The following is a 20,793-nucleotide window of genomic DNA, read 5'->3' on the forward strand; positions in this document are numbered from 1 at the left end:
AGTAGGCTACCTCTGTCTTTCAAATTGGCTTAATGATGGTGCTATAGCAGGGCCCTTCAAATGTTGGTCTATAACTCTCCAAGGGTCGTACAATCAACATATTTTGTTTCCCGCTGCGTTCATGATGCAACGCTGCATATATGCCCCGGCCACACTCCAGTTGTCACAGACTCTGGTTGTGCTGTCAACACGGCAGATGACCCACACGCCACGTCACACCACACTATGTCTACATATGTGTTAAAGGAGACACACCATGAATTAAAACAAAAAAATATATATTTAATATCATATGGTGTATGTCCCTCAAACCATTTTCAAAAGGTTTGAGCCTAAATCAACACTCAGATATACTCATCCCAAGTCAATTCTCTCAGGCTTATAAAGCACTTTCAGCTGCAATACCAAAACGTCCTGTTGGGCAGAGGGGTGCTACTGAGCAGTTCTGTCTGTCAAAATACATGGGCAGAAAGTTTCGTGATGTAAGCAAACATTGCCATTCTGAGATGGCCTGTTCAGACACGCCCATTCTGAAAATCTCTGAAATGAGAATGAATGACTGAATGTTAAATACAAATATTTTTTGGGGTACAAGAGACACTGGGGAGCCCAAAAAAATTCATGGTGTGTCTCCTTTAACAGAAAAAAAAGAAGAAAAAAACAAACTAACTACACAAACAAAGTGAAATTAAATACAGAGAATGGCTTCATTTTTCGTTTTCGTCTTTGTCAATTTAGCCAAATGTGAGAACACAACCTATAATGTTTATTGAGACTTTTGGATCGTCTACATGCCTGTGAATCATTTGCCTTAACATAGTGTTGTGTTTGTATTGTAAGTCTGTGTGGGGTGCACACAAAAGCCGAAGTAGACATGGAAATGACCCCAGAAGTGTTTTAAAGTGAAATTCCCCTTTGACTGTGTTCTTAAAACATGACACGACCATGACAAACGTAAAGTACATTATGTATGTATGTGATAAACTAGTTAATCAGGAACAACAACCAAAAATAATAAATAAACCACTAAATTGACACATTGTTCTGCTGTTCTATTCCTGTAGCCATGGCGACAGCTGGCAGTCTCCTGTCTGAAGAGCATTTCCTGTGTTCCATCTGTCTGGATGTGTTCGCCCAGCCTGTCTCTCTTCCATGTGGACACAACTTCTGCAAGGCCTGCATCACACAGTGCTGGAACTCCACTACCAGTGGACCCTGCCAGTGTCCAATGTGCAAGGAGACGTTCAACACAAGACCTGAGCTTCACGTCAACTGTTTCATCTCGGAGATGGCCGATGAGTTCAGGAGGTCGGTGCAGGGGAAAGAAGAGCAAAAGAGTGATGATGATGATGACGTTCCACAGGAGGTGCTGTGTGAGATGGTGGAGCCCCTGGGGAGCAGCACGGAGGACAGGATGTGCACGACGCACCACAAGAGCCTGGAGCTCTTCTGCGGTAACGAGCAGCAGCTCATTTGCATCCTGTGCTCGCAGACAAACCACAAGACCCACGCCGTGGTCTTTTTGGAGGACGAGTGCGCAAGCCGAGAGAAACAGATCGAGGAGAGAAAGGCAGAGTGTGACCAAATGATACAGGAGAGACATCAGAAGCTTGAGGAGATCAAACGGTCAGCGGAGCTCAACAAGGAACTGATGGAGAGGGAGCTCTCGGACTGCGTCAACGTTTGCGCGGCTCTGGCGGCCTCCTTCCAGAGCAAGCAGTCGGAGCTCCTGGAGGTGATGGAGAGGAAGCAGAGAGAAACGGAAGAGGAGGCCGAAGACCTGATCGCAGACCTCGAGCAGGAGATCGCCGACATTGAGAGCAGGAGCGTGGAGTTGGGGCAGCTCTCGTACTCCGAAGACCTCCTCGACTTCCTCCTGCAGAGCCAGCCCTACGTGCATGGTCCTCCACTGCCCGTGGAGGACTGGTCCGAAGTCTGCATCGACAGCGAGCTCTGTGTGGGGACGGTGAGTGAAGCTATGGCTGAGTTGGAGCAGGCGGTAAATGACGGGATGGACGCATTGATACAACAAATGGAGGTGATCAATCAAGAAAATGAAGAGGAGCTCGAAATACCCACCGACTCTGTGCCCGCTGACCCTGAATCTGCAGACCCTGAATGCACCAACCCTGTGCCCACTAACCCTGAATCTACCAGCCCTACACCCACAAACCCTGAATGCACCAACCCTGTGCCCATTATCACTGAATCTACCGACCCTGAATCTACCAACCATATACCCACGAACCCTGGATGCACTAACTACATAAACATAACCCCTACACCCAGTAACCCTGCATGCAACAACTCTATAACTATCAATTCTCTACCCAACAACCCTGTGTGCACCAAGTATGTATACGTCACCCTGCCACCAAACAGTAAACGCACCAATCGTCGACCCAAGAGACCTGCACGCAACAACCCTGGTCCCCACAATGCTGTGCGATCGACCCCAGGACCGTCTAACTCTGTACGCACCAACACACCCAACAACGCTGGACCCAAGAATCTTGGACGCTCACATCTTCCCAACAATCCTGGACCCAAGAATCCTGCCCGCACCTACCCACCCCACAATCATGGACCCCATAATCCTGCCCGCACCTACCCGTTCCACAATCCTGGAACCCAGAAACCTGCCCACACCTACCCACCCCACAATCATGGACCCCATAATCCTGCCCGCACCTACCCGTTCCACAATCCTGGAACCCAGAATCCTGCCCGCACCTACCCACCCCACAATCCTGGACCCCAGAATCCTGCCCACACCTACCCGTTCCACAATCCTGGACCCCATAATCCTGCCCGCACCTACCCGCTCCACAATCCTGGAACCCAGAATCCTGCCCACACCTACCCGTTCCACAACCCTGGACCAAAGAACCCTGCACATATCAACCCTCCCCACAACCCTGGGCCTAAGAACCCTGTTCGCACCAACCCTCCCCACAATCCTGGACCAAAGGACCCTGCACATACCAACCCATACAACAATCCTGGATCCAAGAACCCTGCACATACTAAAGCACCCCACAATCCTGGACACAAGAACCCTGATCACACCAATCATGGACCCAGAAATCAACATGCAAAACAACATGGTAAAGCAAAGAAATAGGATTTCAGGATTATCCAGGACTCAGTCATCTCAAAGTTTGTTTCCATTAACTCCCTCATTATTGGTCTCCCAGCATGCTCACTGAAGCCCCTCCAAGTGATTCAGCATGCCTGGTCTTCAACCACCCCAAATGTTCACATCTCTCCCCTTTTCTGTTCCCTTCATTGGCTTCCGGTTGCTGCCCTAAAAGACAACCCCCGTACCTTCAAGGCATGATCCAACCCTACAACCCTTCCAAATCAGAACTGCTGACTCACTAGCAAGACTCATCTCTTCAGACTCCACCTCGCCCCCTAGCACTTAAAGGGATATTTCAATTTAAAAAAAACAATTGGATCATTTCATCGTCTACTCAGGCTTTTGTGAACACCCCAGACAGTTTTTAAGTTGCTTGATTCAGTATTTAGATACTTGATATGTATTTTATCAGACACACCCCCTTCCTATACAAACCCATTGTAACTTCAAACTCCATTTTAATCATGATAGATTCATCAAGAACACCCGTCCTTGGTTTTGGTGACTCATACCGCCCTCCTAATACGTGAGGGACCATGTTTTTTCAATAACATTTTTCATTTATTTTAAAGTTACAATGGGTTTGTATAGGAAGGGGGCGTGTCTGATAAAATGAATATCAAATATCTAAATACTGAATCGAGCAACTTAAAAACTGTCTTGGGTGTTCACAAAAGCCTGAGTAGATAAAAAAAAAAATCACAATTTTTTAAAGTGAAATATTGTCCCTTTAATTCTCATCGTATCACTTCTTTATACTAATTTACTATGCATATATCTCGGTTACCTGTTCTCATGTTTTATTCTTAGATTTTTTTCCCTCAACCACAGTTGTTAAGAATGTTATTTGGATAGCACGTTGTTTAGACAGGTGGTAGGTTCATTGTTTACCTTGTATCCTATAGTTTCAAATGTACAGATTGTAATGTGCAACATTGTTGTCTCACTCAACAGTAAACAAATCAACATAGATTATAAGTGTATACAGGGTATCTGCACGTTTATAAAGTTACAATTGAATGACTTCTATTACGTAAGAAAGAGGCAAACGTTGTAAAAAAAATAGCCGATCTACAGGTTCACAACGCCTCATTGTTGTGAGCTTGTTGTTTGGCTATTTTTCTACAATATGTATCTGTAGAACCGAGTGGGGGGGTCCTCAATTGAAATATTATTATTTTGGTAGGTTGAAGAAAACCTTTGTGAATCCTTCCTTAGTCTAGACCAGTGGTCTTCAACGTAGCTGAGAGATGAGGCAGGGACCCCCTCTACATTGTATAAAATTGTGTTTCAGAGTAAACTTTTTTTTTTTACTTGGTCTGCTGTTTTTTCCCTCTACACCTACACCTATACCTCTTTGCCAAAAATAGCCGATCTACAAGCACAGCACGAGGCGTTGTGAGCTTGTAGATCTGCTATTTTTGGTTAAAGTTCTCCTCAGAAAAGGGATGCTAGGGTTAAAGTGGTTAATGTAAAAAAAAAAAAAAAAAAACGATCTAATCACACAAAGATTTGGTGACCCCCCTGTAGTAACTCTGAGGACCCCCTAGGGGTCCCGGACCCCCTGTTAAAGGCCTCTGGTCTAGACATATGCTAGGTTCATTGGTTACCTGACATTCAAGCTTGTTCTCTCTGTACTCTGCTTCTGTGACTATTTGTATTTACCGTGTTGTCTATTGACAATGACAAGCACTCATGACTCTGCTATCAGAATACTCTGGATAAGACCTGAATAAAGTCTGCTAAATGCCCACATTTTGCTAAAATTGATAAATGGAAGTACACATGGGTTTATTTGTAAACTGGTCACTGCAGTCTGCACAAGCCCTGCATGCACGTTCATCCACATCCACACAATGTATTGAATGAATAAGGAACTTGTGTTGTAAACTTACAGTGGTGTAAAGTAACTAAGTACATTTACTCGAGTACTGTACTTACAATTTTGAGTTTTTTTTTTTACTTTACTGGAGTATTTCCAATGTTCAATACTTTTACTTCTACTCAAAAGGAAAATATTGTACTTTTACTCCACTACAATTATTTGAAAACTTTAGTTACTAGTTACTTTGCAGATATCAATTATTATATTATAACATACTGTTACGACCCCCTGTCTAGGGTAGGGGAGGTGACATAATAATGGAGGACAAAGTCGCTTTCAAAAATGAATTGTTTTTATTTCCTCTTTTTATGCAGAGATTTCAAACTCTTTTTGTCTTTTTTTCACCAGTGCCAAAGAACTTCAGGGTGCCGGTTTACACTTGTAAAAAGGCTGCCTAACAAAGAAAATTACCCCTAACCTAAACCTAACAAAAGAAAAATATACATTTACTAAACTTACTTACCTAACTAAAGAATATACAAAAACAAAGTGGTTTAACCAACAAAAAGACCAAACACCCCTACAAGGCAAGTGAATAACTAAATACAAGAAATAATGGAAGTGGACAAATAGTTACAAGATAATGCTTAACTCAAAATAATACTGGGCAAAAAGCAACACGTTTAGCTATAATTAAATTATAGATTAAACTAAGAAACTGAAAAGTATAACTGAAGGGCAAACAAAAGTAGCTAAAGAACAAACAAAATAACTGATTGAATCAAAAGTCACTGATGGACAAATGAACAAACAGAAGGCAAAGAAACAGAAACAAAACAAAACAGAACAGATCAGACCAGGCTACATGGGTTCGGGGAGACAGAGGGATTGAATCTCTGCAGCTCTTTCAAGTGAGAGCAACCAGTCCCCCTGACAGACAGAGCAGAATGAGCTTTTGTAGGTGAGCTTCAGAGAACAGCCAGCCCTGGCTAGGGCGGAGACAAAGGGGCGACGAATGGGAGCAGGAGAACAGGGCCAGAGGCTGGACCTGTCAATCTGGACAGCTGGAAGGCAATCACTCACTCACTCATACCAGCACCACACCCAGACTCAGACTCACAGCTTCCACCACCACTCATGACCTTATATGGAACACAGAAAGACAACAATATAACACAAGCCACACATAGCACAGACATATAACCAAAATATAACCACACATAATATAACCATACGGCTAGGGCCGTAACAACCCCCCCCTTAAAGAAAACCTCCCCCCCCAAAAAGAAGTTTCTTAAGCTGGGGCATAAACACGAGAAAGGGCATCTGCCAAGACATTATCAACTCCTTTCTTGTGACGAATCTCTAAGTTGAAATCCTGTACCAGTAATGACCATCGCATGAGCCTTTGATTCGAATTTTTCATCTGTCTCAGAAAAACCAAAGGGTTATGATCAGTATAAACAACTACAGGCAATGGGCTAGATCCCACGTAAACCTCAAAAAATTGCAGAGCAAGCAATAAAGAGAGAGCCTCTTTCTCAATAGTACTGTAATTACTCTGAGGTGCATTAAATTTCTTTGAGAAATAACAGTTTGGATGGTCAATACCTACGTCATCCTCCTGCAGCAGTACTGCTCCGGCTCCACTTCCACTCGCATCCACCTCCAACTTAAAAGGCATTTTGAAGTTTGGGGCAGCCAGGACAGGAGTGCTGCAAAGAAGAGCCTTACAGGACTCAAAAGCATGCTGGCAAGCAGGCGACCAAACATAAGGCTTTTTCACACTGGTCAAACTGGTAAGGGGAGCAACTACATCAGCGAAATTTTTACAGAAGGCACGATAGTAGCTCGACATTCCTAAAAAACGGCGGAGACTACGGCGTGACGTAGGTACAGGGTAGTCCACTATGGCCTTGACCTTGGCATCAATGGCCCGAACTTGACCCTGACCTACCTCTTTTCCCAGATACGTAACGGTGGCACGACCAAATTCACACTTTGACAAATTTAGAGTCAGATTAGCGCCCGCCAACCTGCCGAAGATTAAACCAAGAGTGTGCATGTGCTCAGGCCACGTATCAGAAAAAGCAACAACATCATCGAGGTACACCTCACAATTTTCCACCCCAGCTAACACATTGTGCATAAGCCGTTGGAACGTAGCAGGTGCATTACGGAGTCCGAATGGCATCACAGTATACTGATAGAGACCATCGGGGGTAACAAAGGCAGAGATATCTGAAGCACGAGCAGTTAAAGGGACCTGCCAGTACCCTTTAAGTAAATCAAGTTTTGTAACAAATTTAGCAGCACCAACACGGTCTACACAGTCCTCCATACGAGGCAGAGGATACGAATCAGGTTTGGTAACATTATTTACCTTTCTGTAATCTGTGCAGAAGCGTTGACTGCCGTCAGATTTTGGCACGAGCAGACAAGGCGAACTCCATGCGCTAGAGCTGGGAATGGCAAGGCCATTATCTAGCAAATACTCAACCTCCTTCTTAAACAATGAGCGTTTAGTAGGATTTACCCGATAAGCATGTTGTTTAATGGGAGGATTCACACCTACTTCCACATCATGTGATAGGACAGTAGTGCGGGAAGGTATGTCTGAAAATAAAATGGGGTTATTTTCAATCAAACTAACTACGTCTGCTTGAGCCACAGAATCCAAGTGCTGCAAATAATCAGGCAGATTTTTCAGAATTTCAGAATTTTGCATCCGAGAGCCAGCCGAGCTCTTTGAACGCAAGCCATCACTCTCTGGGGAATATAGAGAAGGCACGACGGACACTACTGAAGCTACCGGGGTGGGTAGAACTGAAGGCGCAACACTCTCAGAACGATCAAAATAGGGTTTGAGCATATTAACATGGCACACTCTGGTTTTACTCCGGCGGTCTGGGGTCGCAACTACATAATCAGTATCACTAAGTTTTTTTTCTATGACATATGGGCCACAGAATTTAGCCTGAAGGGCCGAAGTGAGAAACGGGAGCAACATTAGCACCCTATCACCCACATTAAACTGGCGTGTCACCGATTTGCGATCAAAATGTTTTTTCATTTTCCCCTGGGACGCAGTCAATGCGCTGCGTGCGAGGTTACAGGCATTGTGCAGGCGGTCTCTGAATTTAGCTACATAATCCAACACATTTGAGGATGGAACAGTGGATTTCAATAGCAAGCGATCACGGAGCACCCGGAGAGGACCACGCACACTGTGCCCGAACACCAGCTCAGAAGGGCTAAAACCAAGTGACTCTTGTACACTTTCCCGCACGGCCATGAGCAGAAAAGGTAACCCCTCATCCCACGACTTGCCCGTCTCAGAACAGTACTTTTTCATCATTGACTTGAGCGTTTGATGGAACCGCTCAAGAGCGCCCTGAGATTCAGGATGATAAGCACTAGACTGTATGTGTTTAATGGATAAGGACGCGACAACCTGCGCGAAAACTTTAGAGGTGAAATTTGTTCCCCTGTCCGATTGAATGGACTTGGGTAAACCAAAAATAGAGAAAAAATTAACCAGAGCTTTTATTACAGTTTTGGCCTTTAATGTGCGCAATGGAATCGCCTCCGGATACCGAGTGGCAGCACACATTAAAGTCAACAAATACTGATGACCTGACTTCGTTTTGGGAAGTGGGCCAACACAGTCAATAATGATATGTTCGAAGGGCTCTCCCATCACCGGAATAGGTAATAAAGGAGCAGGAGGAATAACCTGGTTAGGCTTCCCCATCATTTGGCAAACATGACACGAACGGCAAAAATTTGACACATCAGATTTAAGCCCTGGCCAATAAAAATAACGCAAAATGCGGTGATACGTTTTACGAATACCTAAATGACCAGCCAAATTGTCATGTGCGAGACTAAGGACTTGAGAACGAAAAGGTTCAGGTACAACAACCTGCTGAACGGAGTTCCACCCGAGGTTGCCAGCGCCGGGCGGGAACCAATTGCGCAACAAAATGCCATCCACTACACTGTACGCACTCTGCGCATCCTGCGCATGAGCGGCCCCCCAGCAAACAGCGAGGGATGGGTCATTTTGCTGTGCCGAAACGAACGTGTCTTTATCGACATCAAACACAAATTCAGTCTTTATTGGCATCACATCAACCATCTTCTGCTTAACCATGGCGGCAGGAAGATTCACTGGTTGCTCAGAACACATAAAAGTGTCCTTCAAACTAATGTTCTCATCACAGCCCTTCCTTGCCTGTGCACGGGTCACAGCGCAGGCAGGGAACAATACCGAGGTGCCCATAGACTGATCCAAATCGATCACAGGATTCTCGACAATTTCCGGCGTTGGGAAAACTTTCTCCCCTGCCAAGTCATTGCCGAGAATTAACGAAACGCCGCCGACTGGTAACTGAGCGCGAGTACCCACCTGCACAAAACCGGAGACCAGGGGCGAACGCAAAAACACAGAGTGCAACGGAGCGCGTAATGAATTCATCTCCACCCCCAACAATAGAGCATCAGATCCACAAAAGGAATTATTCGAGAAAGGCAACACATCATATAACATGAGAGATTGTGACGCTCCCGTATCACGCAGGATTGTGATCGGTACCTGATCTTTATCCTGACCTGACAGGGACACTGAACCTTTCAAAAGGAAGGGTCCAAAACATTCCTCCATTTCATCTGACACAGGCGCCCCTGTGTCAGAGGAAAGTGGAGGAGGAATGGACCGAATGAACCCAACTGCTTTTGATTTTTTTGGACTCTGAGTTTCTTTTCGTTGTAGAGTGGGACATGCCGAAATGAGGTGACCCTTTTCATGACAATAGAAACAATCACGAGTCTCTGAACCAGAGACAACATTAGAACCAGAACGAGGCGGGCTTTTTGACACAGAAAACTTTTGATTCCCCCCCACTCTGCCGCCCATGGGATTGCGGCGTGCAGAGGGAGCAGAAAACACAGATCGGTGTGTCAAAATGAACTCATCGGCACACACCGCAACTTTAACCACATTATCCACTTTCTGCTCGTTTAAGTAGACAACTATACGCTCAGGTAGACAGGATTTAAATTCCTCTAATAATACCAAATCACGAAGCTGGTGAATAGTCAATACCTTGTTTGCAGTGCACCATTTGTCAAATAAGACACTTTTCTCCCTGGAAAATTCTACATAAGTCTGGTTGGCAGTTTTCTCACAGGACCTGAACCTTTGGCGGTACGCCTCCGGCACTAACTCATATGCCCTTAGTATGGTTTCTTTTACCACCTCATATTTGCGGCTCTCCTCAACAGTTAAGGCTGCACACACATCCCGAGCTTTTCCCACTAATTTGCACTGCAGTAATAAACTCCACATGTTCTTTGGCCACTTCACCGTGGTTGCAATGCGTTCAAAAGTGTCAAAGTACGAATCGAGTTCTGTCTCTTTAAAGTGCGGTACCAAAGGAATATGCTTACTGATGTTGAAATCCTGAGAGCATCCCGAAATCCTGGGCTGGGGGGCAGGTGACCTGTCGAGCTCTGCGGCCCTGATGCGGAGTTGCATCAGCTCAACCTCCTTGGTTTTTGTTGCGAGTTCCACCTCTCGGAGGCGGAGGGCCAGCCCTAGACTATGTGAGTCCCCCCCAGCATTGGTACGAGCTATAAGCGGATCTATCTCTGAGTCCTGAGGTGAGACACTAGCCTCTCCTTCCTCAAGCTCAGTGAGCGCAGGGGAGCCTGTGTCAGCAGTCGCCTCCACATTCTCACCCGAACGCCCAGCCATATTCTCCGCCAGCCCGATGCTTACACGCTCTATGATCCCTTTTTCAGTAAGTTTTTCCTCTATATGAGACCTTAGTTCGGCCTTATTGGCACCCGATGGGACAGAAATTTTGAAGACTTTAGCAATCAAATGTAACTCAATTTTAGTACATTTATCTAATTTGTCTAGAGTGGGAGAAGTTGGGAAAGTTAATGCAACCTCATCTGGTTCTACCGCGGACATTACAATTAATCAAATACTCTACCTAACCTGCCAACCAAAACAGACAACTGGAGCAAAGTTTTGACTACTCACCAGATCGAACGAAACCCAGAAGGACCTAACCAAACCCATGCAACCTGTTAAACGAACGAATTAAACCAAATTCAAATAATCCTCAAAAAAGGAATAAGTTTCAGGGGTAAACTTTTGAACCAAGCCGAGTCCCCAAATTATGTTATAATTTGGATCGATATTTTTTTATAATTTGGAACGGACGAGCCCCCAAATTATGTTACGACCCCCTGTCTAGGGTAGGGGAGGTGACATAATAATGGAGGACAAAGTCGCTTTCAAAAATGAATTGTTTTTATTTCCTTTTTTTATGCAGAGATTTCAAACTCTTTTTGTCTTTTTTTCACCAGTGCCAAAGAACTTCAGGGTGCCGGTTTACACTTGTAAAAAGGCTGCCTAACAAAGAAAATTACCCCTAACCTAAACCTAACAAAAGAAAAATATACATTTACTAAACTTACTTACCTAACTAAAGAATATACAAAAACAAAGTGGTTTAACCAACAAAAAGACCAAACACCCCTACAAGGCAAGTGAATAACTAAATACAAGAAATAATGGAAGTGGACAAATAGTTACAAGATAATGCTTAACTCAAAATAATACTGGGCAAAAAGCAACAAGTTTAACTATAATTAAATTATAGATTAAACTAAGAAACTGAAAAGTATAACTGAAGGGCAAACAAAAGTAGCTAAAGAACAAACAAAATAACTGATTGAATCAAAAGTCACTGATGGACAAATGAACAAACAGAAGGCAAAGAAACAGAAACAAAACAAAACAGAACAGATCAGACCAGGCTACATGGGTTCGGGGAGACAGAGGGATTGAATCTCTGCAGCTCTTTCAAGTGAGAGCAACCAGTCCCCCTGACAGACAGAGCAGAATGAGCTTTTGTAGGTGAGCTTCAGAGAACAGCCAGCCCTGGCTAGGGCGGAGACAAAGGGGCGACGAATGGGAGCAGGAGAACAGGGCCAGAGGCTGGACCTGTCAATCTGGACAGCTGGAAGGCAATCACTCACTCACTCATACCAGCACCACACCCAGACTCAGACTCACAGCTTCCACCACCACTCATGACCTTATATGGAACACAGAAAGACAACAATATAACACAAGCCACACATAGCACAGACATATAACCAAAATATAACCACACATAATATAACCATACGGCTAGGGCCGTAACACATACATTTATCACTTTAGCCCTATTTTATACATAGGCTGTTTGAAAATAGGCAATCTACAAGCTCACAATGTGTTGCATCGTGATGCGTTGTGAGCTTGTAGATCTGCTATTTTGAAACATTTTAGTACTTTTACTTTTGGTACTTAAAGTATATTTTGATGCCAATACTTTTGTACTTTTCCTCAAGTAACATTTTGAACACAGGCCTTTTACTTGTAACATGTGTTATTGCTACTTTTATGTGTGTTATTGCTACTTTTACTTTTACTTAAGTAAAACATGTTAATATTTTTTCCAGCACTGGTAACTCTGAGAGTGTATGGAACCAAATGGACCAGTTGAATGAACACTGCATGTAATCCTATGTGCTGGGGGCGGAGCCTGTCAGCAGGGAGGTGTTGGGCGGGAAGAGTAGGACGAAGCCTCTACGCGTCCTCCCGGTGGGGCCTCCTCACTGGCGGGTGAGTCAGTAGGAAACAACAGCAGTGACAACACACACTATGGGGAGGAAATATTTGGCACAACGACTAGAATGTGGGAGAAAAAGGGGGTGAAAGGCTAAGTAAATTAAATAAGAGTTAAATGAGCACTGATGATTTTACAGTGTAGATTTGAGTTCCAGAGATTACAAAAAAGGTATCAAATGGGGGTCTGTGGTCTAATGCATATCAAACTGGTCCTCCTCCAAAAGATTTCATCACTGGTCTAGGGAAGTGGTAGCTTAATGTGCAACATTGTTTTCTCACTCAAACCAACATGCAGTAAAAGTGTATACAGGGTATCTGCACAATCATGTAATCATTTAAGCCGACTTTTGAGACCATTTTAATACCTCTAAAATCATTCATGCTCACGTGTTGCAACACGTTAGGAACATGTAGATTGGCGATTTTCCTAATATTTATCTGTGGAACCGAGTCAAACTAAATGTAATGCCTCAACTCCTACAATTCCAAGTGCTTGTCAGGGTTGGGGGTCCCCAGTTCAAATATGATTATTTGGGGGGTCGCGGCCTGAAAAGGTTGAGAACCACTGGTCTAGGCTGTACAGTATCTAACCTGTATGTCGAGCCAACTTCTCATTCCCTTCAACCAATGAACCAGCATGGAATTGGTCCCAGTTTAGATTATAAAAAAATATATAATCATTATTATTTTGTGTGCTTCTTATATTTTTGTTTCAGTTACTGTGTGTCCCTTTACTGACACGGTATTTACAGCATCCCAAATGTTCATGTCTTCCATGTTGTTCTTGATATCCCTGGGAAGCCAGTACTGACGCTCTGGAAAATCGACTTTAAATTCAACTTGCTGAAGTTGCTGATATAAACGAGTGGGTGAAAGTGGATGAAGCTTCCCACTAAGAAACTACTGTTTCTCTTAAAATAAACGATAAGAGTGAAAGTACGAGCACAGATATCAACACAAACATCTACTTTATTTAAGTTTATTTAACAGTGCATGATGTTCTTCTTACAGCACTCTTTGATCATGATCTCTCCATTAGCTCGTATTAGCAGAGACATACAAATGTAAAATTGAATCATGAACACATTAATACAATTTAAATTTGTTGTTGACAAGTAAAATAGCAAAGAACAAGGGTACAGGTGGATTCTGATAAAGTCCAGACTTATTCTAGACTAAGATAATAATAATTAAAACATGTTTTAATTCTGTATATATTTATTATATTTGGGATTTTTTTAATACACACATTTCATTTTACTTCTTAGTTTAGAGTAGCCATTATTTGAACCCCTTTTTCTCCCCATTAAGTGCAAAATAATATTGCCATTAATTTAAGCACATACACACCACACATATTCCTATGTGTTGCCATTGCTGTTATACTCTATTGGCCCACCTGACAGTAAGGAGCCCTCATCGGAAGGACACAGTACCTTCGTCCTACTCCCGCTAAACATTCCGCGCCGACAGGTGCCGCCCCAGCCTGTAGGAGTATGTGCAGTGAGAAATACCACCCTCGCAGCCCAGATTCCCTCCCCCGAACACGGGCCAATTTGCTTGAATAGATGCTCGACAAAGCCGGATGCGGATGCTGGATTCAAACCCATGGACTTTGCAGTAATGGGAAGGTGCTTTACCACCTTGCCAGCCGAGCACCTGAGACACACACATTCTTAAAACACAAATGTTGACAGTGGCGCGGGAAGGGGGGGGCTACGGGGGCTGCAGCCCCCCTGGTGATGGGAAGGTTTTTTTTATGTTTTATATATTTTTAGATTTTTTGATTTCATTTATGAGAACGAGAATTAAATAACGTAACCCTAACCTAACCCAAACCCTAACCCTAAAACCGAAATAAAGTAAAGGAAAAAAAGTGCCAAAACCCACCCAAACCCGCACATTTTTCGACCCGAAACCGAAAAAATCGCGTTGACAGTGGCGCGGGAAGGGGGGGGCTACGGGGGCTGCAGCCCCCCTGGTGATGGGAAGGGATTTTTTTTTTTTTTTTTAATTTTTAGATTTTTTTATTTTATTTATGAGAACGAGAATTAAATAACCTAACCCAAACCCTAACCCTAAAACCGAAATAAAGTAAAGGAAAAAAAGTGCCAAAACCCACCCAAACCCGCACATTTTTCGACCCGAAACCGAAAAAATCGCGCGCGCGCGTGCATGCGTCAAGCGGATTCCCCCCGACGCTCAGCCCCCCTGGCTATTAAGTACTTACCGCGCGCCTGAATGTTGAGATAGTTATACCATTTTAACAAAGATAATAATTAGTATCCCCTAAATGTATCCAATACAATGTTCATGAAGGACTAACAATCAGTCACTAAGATGTAACAACATGGTATAATGATTAATAAAGGAACATTTTACAAAACATTGTTTGTTAGCAAGACAGAAAAACTACTTGCAGAATCCTTTAACTTGAGAAGAGACAGGTAATCCTCACCAGTTGAAGGAGATCAACTGACCTTGTTCCAACCAAAATTCTGTCGGAGCTCTTAATTGATCCCTTTGAATTTCAAAGGGGTTGTGCACTGAGTTGCTTGATTGGGCCATAAAAGTGTCACACTCGTTCTGTGCTTGTTAGTGCTCTCTCTAATCAATTGATGCTCTAATCAAAGACAGCCATCAATTTGATGTCTGTCAGGGAGGGCTGGGGTATTTGTACACAGACCAGATTTCTTACATAGTTTCCCTTTAACAAACCTACTAATAAAGTATTCGATCAATCAATCAATCAATCAATCAATCAATCAATCAATCAACCCATCACATTCTCTACTTCTTATTGCGCGTTTTTTTAATTCTGGCCCATGGGTGGTCTTGATCATGTTCTTCATATTCCTTCCAGTACCTTTCTCTTGATGTCTGTTGGGAGGGTGGCTGTAGGGAGGAGGGCTTTATGGAGGGGGGCTCAGGGGAGAGAGCTCTAGCGAAGACCACTTTGTGGTGGTAGGGCTCTAGGGAGGGCCTATACCTTTCTCTTGATGTCTGTTGGGAGGGTGGCTGAAGGGAGGGGGGCTTTATGGAGGGGGGCTCTAGGGAGGGCCAGTGACTTTCTCTTGATGTCTGTTGGGAGGGTGGCTGTAGGAGGGAGCAGGGCTGAGGGAAGGAACGGGCCTGTGGGGGGACTTGACAATGACGTTCTTCCATTTGTTTAATCAGTGCCTCCATCCCTTCATTCAATGTCTTCTCCATCTTAGTCACAGCTCCTCTCACAGTTCCTGCAGAGACCTTATTGTCCATTAGGACTTTAGACCAGTCAGCACATGGAGAGGAGGGTGGTGATGGGAGGCTGTACATGAGGACTTGAAGGTGGTCTTCACTGTGTGAAAGCTTATCACATTCCCTGCAAGTGATTTTTAGTTCAGCGATCTCCTTCTCAAGCTCTGTGATTGACAGTTCAGCGCTCTGTTGTACTTCTTTCCGTTTCCTTTCGATCAACTCCAGTAGCTCAGCGTGTCTCTTCTGAATGGAGGCCACCAGAGCAGTGAGGACCTCTGTGCCATCTGCTGTCTTTCCCTTCCCCATCTCCTCCTTTCTCTTTCCACTCTCGTCCTCCAAAGCGACAACATTGTGGCTCCTGTGGTCTGTTTGTGAGCACAACATGCAAATGCACCTCTGCTCACCCCTGCAGAAGAGCTCCAATATCTTGTTGTGCTTCTTGCAAATCCTGTCCTCCATGCTCCCCAGGGGTTCCACCAGCTGGTGGATCTTGAGCGTCGCAACTCTTTGATGTGGTTCAAGGTGAGTCTCACAGTAAGAAGTCAAACAGACCAGGCAGGACTTGACAGCTTTCATCTGGCTGTCGGTGCACCAGTCACAGAACACCTCCTGTGGAACATCATCATCGTCGCCTCTCTCTTGCTCTTTTTTTACCTGCACTGACTTCCTGAACTGATCCGCCATCTCAGAGATGAAACAATTTACATGAAGCTCAGGTCTTCTGTTGAATGTCTCCTTACACATTGGACACTGGCAAAGCCCACTGGTAGTGGAGTTCCAGCACTGTGTGATGCAGGTCTTGCAGAAGTTGTGTCCACATGGAAGAGAGACGGGTTGGGTGAACACATCCAGACAGATGGAACACAGAAACTGCTCTTCAGACAGGTTACCCCCAGCTGTTGCCATGGTCTACAAAATGAAATATAACAAAATATCAATACATTGTATTTCTTTGTTTCAATTGTAGATACGTTGTGTTACCGTATGTTTTGTTTCATTCAATGAGTAAGGTTACTCATTGCAGTTAAAACTGTGCCCCCTGGCGTTAAGAAGTGTGACCTCACAATGTGATGATGTCACCACTCCCCTTATAGCGGTGAGACACAGCCCCTCGAGCTCATTCTTCACACAAAGCTTGGCACTGACATCAATATGACAATCTGAAATAGCTGCCACATAAATTACCTTAATAGTTGTGACTGCTCTACTCTTGTCCAGCAATTCACGCAGAGAGGAAACAATGCTGACAAGGAAACCGTGCATGAGTCTTAACACCAATTTTAGTAATGCTCCCCACAGCAAGTCATAGAGGGACCTGGTGGAACCAATTGCACTCTGTAGTGTCTCAATCACACTCGGGGGGAGGCCATTTGCCCTCCCACTCAGGGCAGAAGATCCCCTTCCAACAGAGGAGACCACGATCGGCCGTGGAGTAAGGGGTAGTTTCCACTATCCACTGAGCTGTTAGTCCCTGTGTCCTCACTAATAGAGGCGGTAAAGATGGGAACCGCCTAATGCCATGTCCCTGCCCACCTGCATGCCAACAGAAGTCAGCCCTACAGTTGACAGACCGAGGGCCTGGGTGCACTGTGTATGTGCAGCCTTCGTTTTATGTCCTTTGTCGTAAAGAGTCATGAGTCGCCTCACTGGACTCGGTTGAAAATCCTTGTCCTTCATTAGAGTTGCTTAGCTCTGCTCCCTGTTCTGATTGGTCGATATTTGCCCTTAACGTGGACAGAGCTGCGAGGGCCCGGTCATCGCTGCTTATAATGCTTTAATTAGTATTATTGTCTCCGCCAGAGGTGGAGCGTATGTTTTCGTCTCCGTCCTTCCGTGTGTCCGTCTGTCTCAGCCAAGCTAACATTGGTCAAGCTTCACGTGATACGTACCGTGATTGGCTGACTCTCTGCTTTGATTGGCTAGCGAGACGCATGATGAAATAAAAACTTGAAGTGAGCTTCCATCAGCCAAGCTAACATTGGTCAAGTGACACGTGACAATATGTAATATAAATAGGTAAGACAGGATTAATCAGGAACAGTACTGGCTCCGAGGAGCACATCTTCTAGTTATTATTGTTATTACTTACTACTATATAATTGACAAAAGCTCAGAAGTTCACCAGCGATTTGCAAGCACAGGATCACTCCACATGCCTCCAAGACCCGTCACAGACTGTTGATCAGAGCTATGGCTATGTTTAGGTATCTTACCCCACCTCGATCAGTGATCTGACTCTCGGTTTGATTGATTTTCTGATCGACCCTCAGCCTGATCTGGCAGGTTGCCATAGCAACCAGATACAGGAAGTCTGAACTCTTTATCACATGGCCGAGGTTGGGACTAGAGGTTAGGGCCGCAAAGCAAAGCGGGGAGGGAGGAGAGGAGAGGAGCCGAGAGGAGAGGAGAGGCCAGAGGGGCCGGACTTCGCATGACGTGTGTGCAGAGTGACTAGGCCAGTACTGCTGTCTGGACCAACCTCGGCTCGGGCCTAGATGTCAGGGCATCATCATCTAGTTATTATTGTCTCCGCCAGAGGTGGAGAGTATGTTTTCGTCTCCGTCCTTCCGTGTGTCCGCCAAGCTAACATTGGTCAAGCTTCACGTGACACGTGACAATATGTTGAAAGGGTGTGCTTTGATTGGCTACCGAGACACATGACAAAATAGAAACCTATAGGTGACAAACCTAGGTGTGTCACTTCAAAAATGTATTTATATTTTTTTAAGTGAGCTTCCATCAGCCAAGTTAACATTGGTCAAGTGACACGTGACAATATGTAATATAAATAGGTAAGACAGGATTAGTCAGGAACAGTACTGGCGGAGACCTGTGCTCCGAGGAGAACATTTTCTACTTATTATTATTATTATTAGTTTTTTCTCTTTTCCTGCACCATGTTTTCACTGTGGTCCCTCACATGCCGTTGGCCTTAATTATTTCATTGTCTGACCACACCACATACACTCTATGAATCCGTCGTCCTAAAAATTATATTTACAGAATTGAGGCAGCTATAGCAATCATTTCTTTTAGCTGTCTTGTTGTCTTCACCCGATAAAATTGTCTGTACAGGACAGGTACCATGTGCAACAGCACAGCTTCTGATGCTGTCAATACATTGAATGAGACATTATCACCTTTAATCAGACTATTGATTGATTGGTATTTTGACGTTATTCTGTGGGTTGATGAAAGATGGGGCAAACGCCCACCCCAAAACATGATTTACCATTCTGTGTCTATCGGTACATGACTCGGTGGGCACTGAGTCGGCTCAAGCGAACTTCACAGCGTTCGGCGCGGCAACTCGCTCGCTCGGTGGAGCCTCTCGTGGTGGCTCAAGTTCGCTTGAGACGTCTCCGTCGCAGTCCAAAACTATACTTTATACAAAACACCTACCAGCGAGAGCCCCGGTAGGTCATTATCTCACCTACTTAGAACAATCAATAGTCTGATTAAAAAATTAATAGTCTGATTAAACGTGATAATTCAGTGCATTGACAGCATCCAAAATGGGTGGCAATAGGCCTACTAAAAATCTCCTGCAACACATGTAATGAGCATGTTACTTTACGAGTCAAGTTATTTTTATATGTTTCTACTTTATAATGAAGAAAATATATAGGCTATATTTAAATTTTATTAAAAAAAAAAAAAAAGTGCCACGGACATAGAAAGCCAATCTGAGGCAGAGTTGGACGGGTCTTGCCTCCTGCAGCGACCTCGCGCGCACGTACACACACACTCGCACGTGTTGAAGCATGAGCTTGAGAAAGACGTAGAGAGAGAGAGAGAGAGAGAGAGAGAGAGAGAGAGAGCGAGAGCGAGAGCGAGAGAGAGAGAGAGAGAGCGAGAGAGAGGGGAGGGGTAATATTCAAAGTAATCCTTCAATGTTTGTACGTTAGATTAAACAAACTTTTAGAGATAATAACAAGTGGTGTTGTTGGTCGTTGTCTTTTGTCATGTATTATTTGTTGGAAAATAAATAAATACTTGAAATGACAAAAAAAGATAATAACAAGTGGTTCTAATATGTCGTATAAAACACTTAAATAGGGGTGTAACGATATACGTTTTAACAACGATTCGATACATATCACGTATATATCACGCATATACTTGGTTGTCGATACGATACATGAACGATACAGGTTAATATAGAACGATACGATATATTTCGATTCAGGGATTTAGTTGATACGATACATGAACGATACAGGACAGGTTAATTTAGAACGATACGATTCGATTCAATGATTTAAAATCGATATAGTAACTATTTATTTACCCAAAAATTCTGTGTGAAAAATAAATACCTGGATACTGGATATAAACACCTTTCTCTTTTTTCTTCTTAAAAGTACTTAGTATTGATAAAATTGATTATTTGCATTGCAAAACGATTCGATACGATTATTTGCATTGCAAAACGATTCTATACGATACAAAGTCAAACGATACGATATTTTGCTGTTTGCATAACGATATAGTAGATTGTTGAAAATTCAAAAAGATTTTTCGATGCAGTTACTATATCGTTACATCCCTATTAAACAGCATTTACCTCCTTAACAGCAGACTAGCAGTATGATAATCTTACAATAACCTCTGTAATACCATATTGATTAATAACACTTACCCTAAATTAATTGTTATGCTTTTTATCCTGCGTGGTAAAACAAGGAGAGACCGCTCTTCCTGAAAACAAGTCCAGTCTAGACTGTTCAGTTCACTGAGTTGCTGTCGTGTCAAAATGGTTGAATGTATCAACGCACTAACATATCATACTGGGTGTGTCTAAAGCTACAATCCTGTGTTTTTCTCTTGCATCTTCAACCAGGTGGAGTATTGTTGCAACCGGTCGTGCCCCACTTTATGTAGTAATAGTACATT

At 43.8% G+C, this 20,793-nt stretch overlaps 2 protein-coding genes across 2 annotated transcripts in view; one reads left to right on the top strand and one right to left on the bottom strand.

Annotated features, from left to right (window-relative positions):
- Window positions 1-20,793, top strand: part of LOC311056925 (parvalbumin beta-like) — a 523,075-nt gene that overhangs the window by 440,052 nt on the left and 62,230 nt on the right. The window lies entirely within an intron of this gene.
- Window positions 15,451-20,582, bottom strand: LOC311056711 (uncharacterized protein; the record flags this gene model as incomplete). The annotated part of the gene is made up of 2 exons (XM_084073519.1): window positions 20,540-20,582; window positions 15,451-16,806 (listed from the first exon to the last, which is right to left on the bottom strand). Exon 2 carries the CDS (start codon window positions 16,801-16,803, stop codon window positions 15,451-15,453), a length of 1,353 nt encoding a protein of 450 aa, XP_083929645.1. The 5' UTR covers window positions 16,804-16,806; window positions 20,540-20,582.

Source organism: Gymnoscopelus microlampas, assembly GCF_963454915.1.
Source record: "Gymnoscopelus microlampas genome assembly, chromosome: 12".
NCBI lineage: Eukaryota > Metazoa > Chordata > Actinopteri > Myctophiformes > Myctophidae > Gymnoscopelus > Gymnoscopelus microlampas.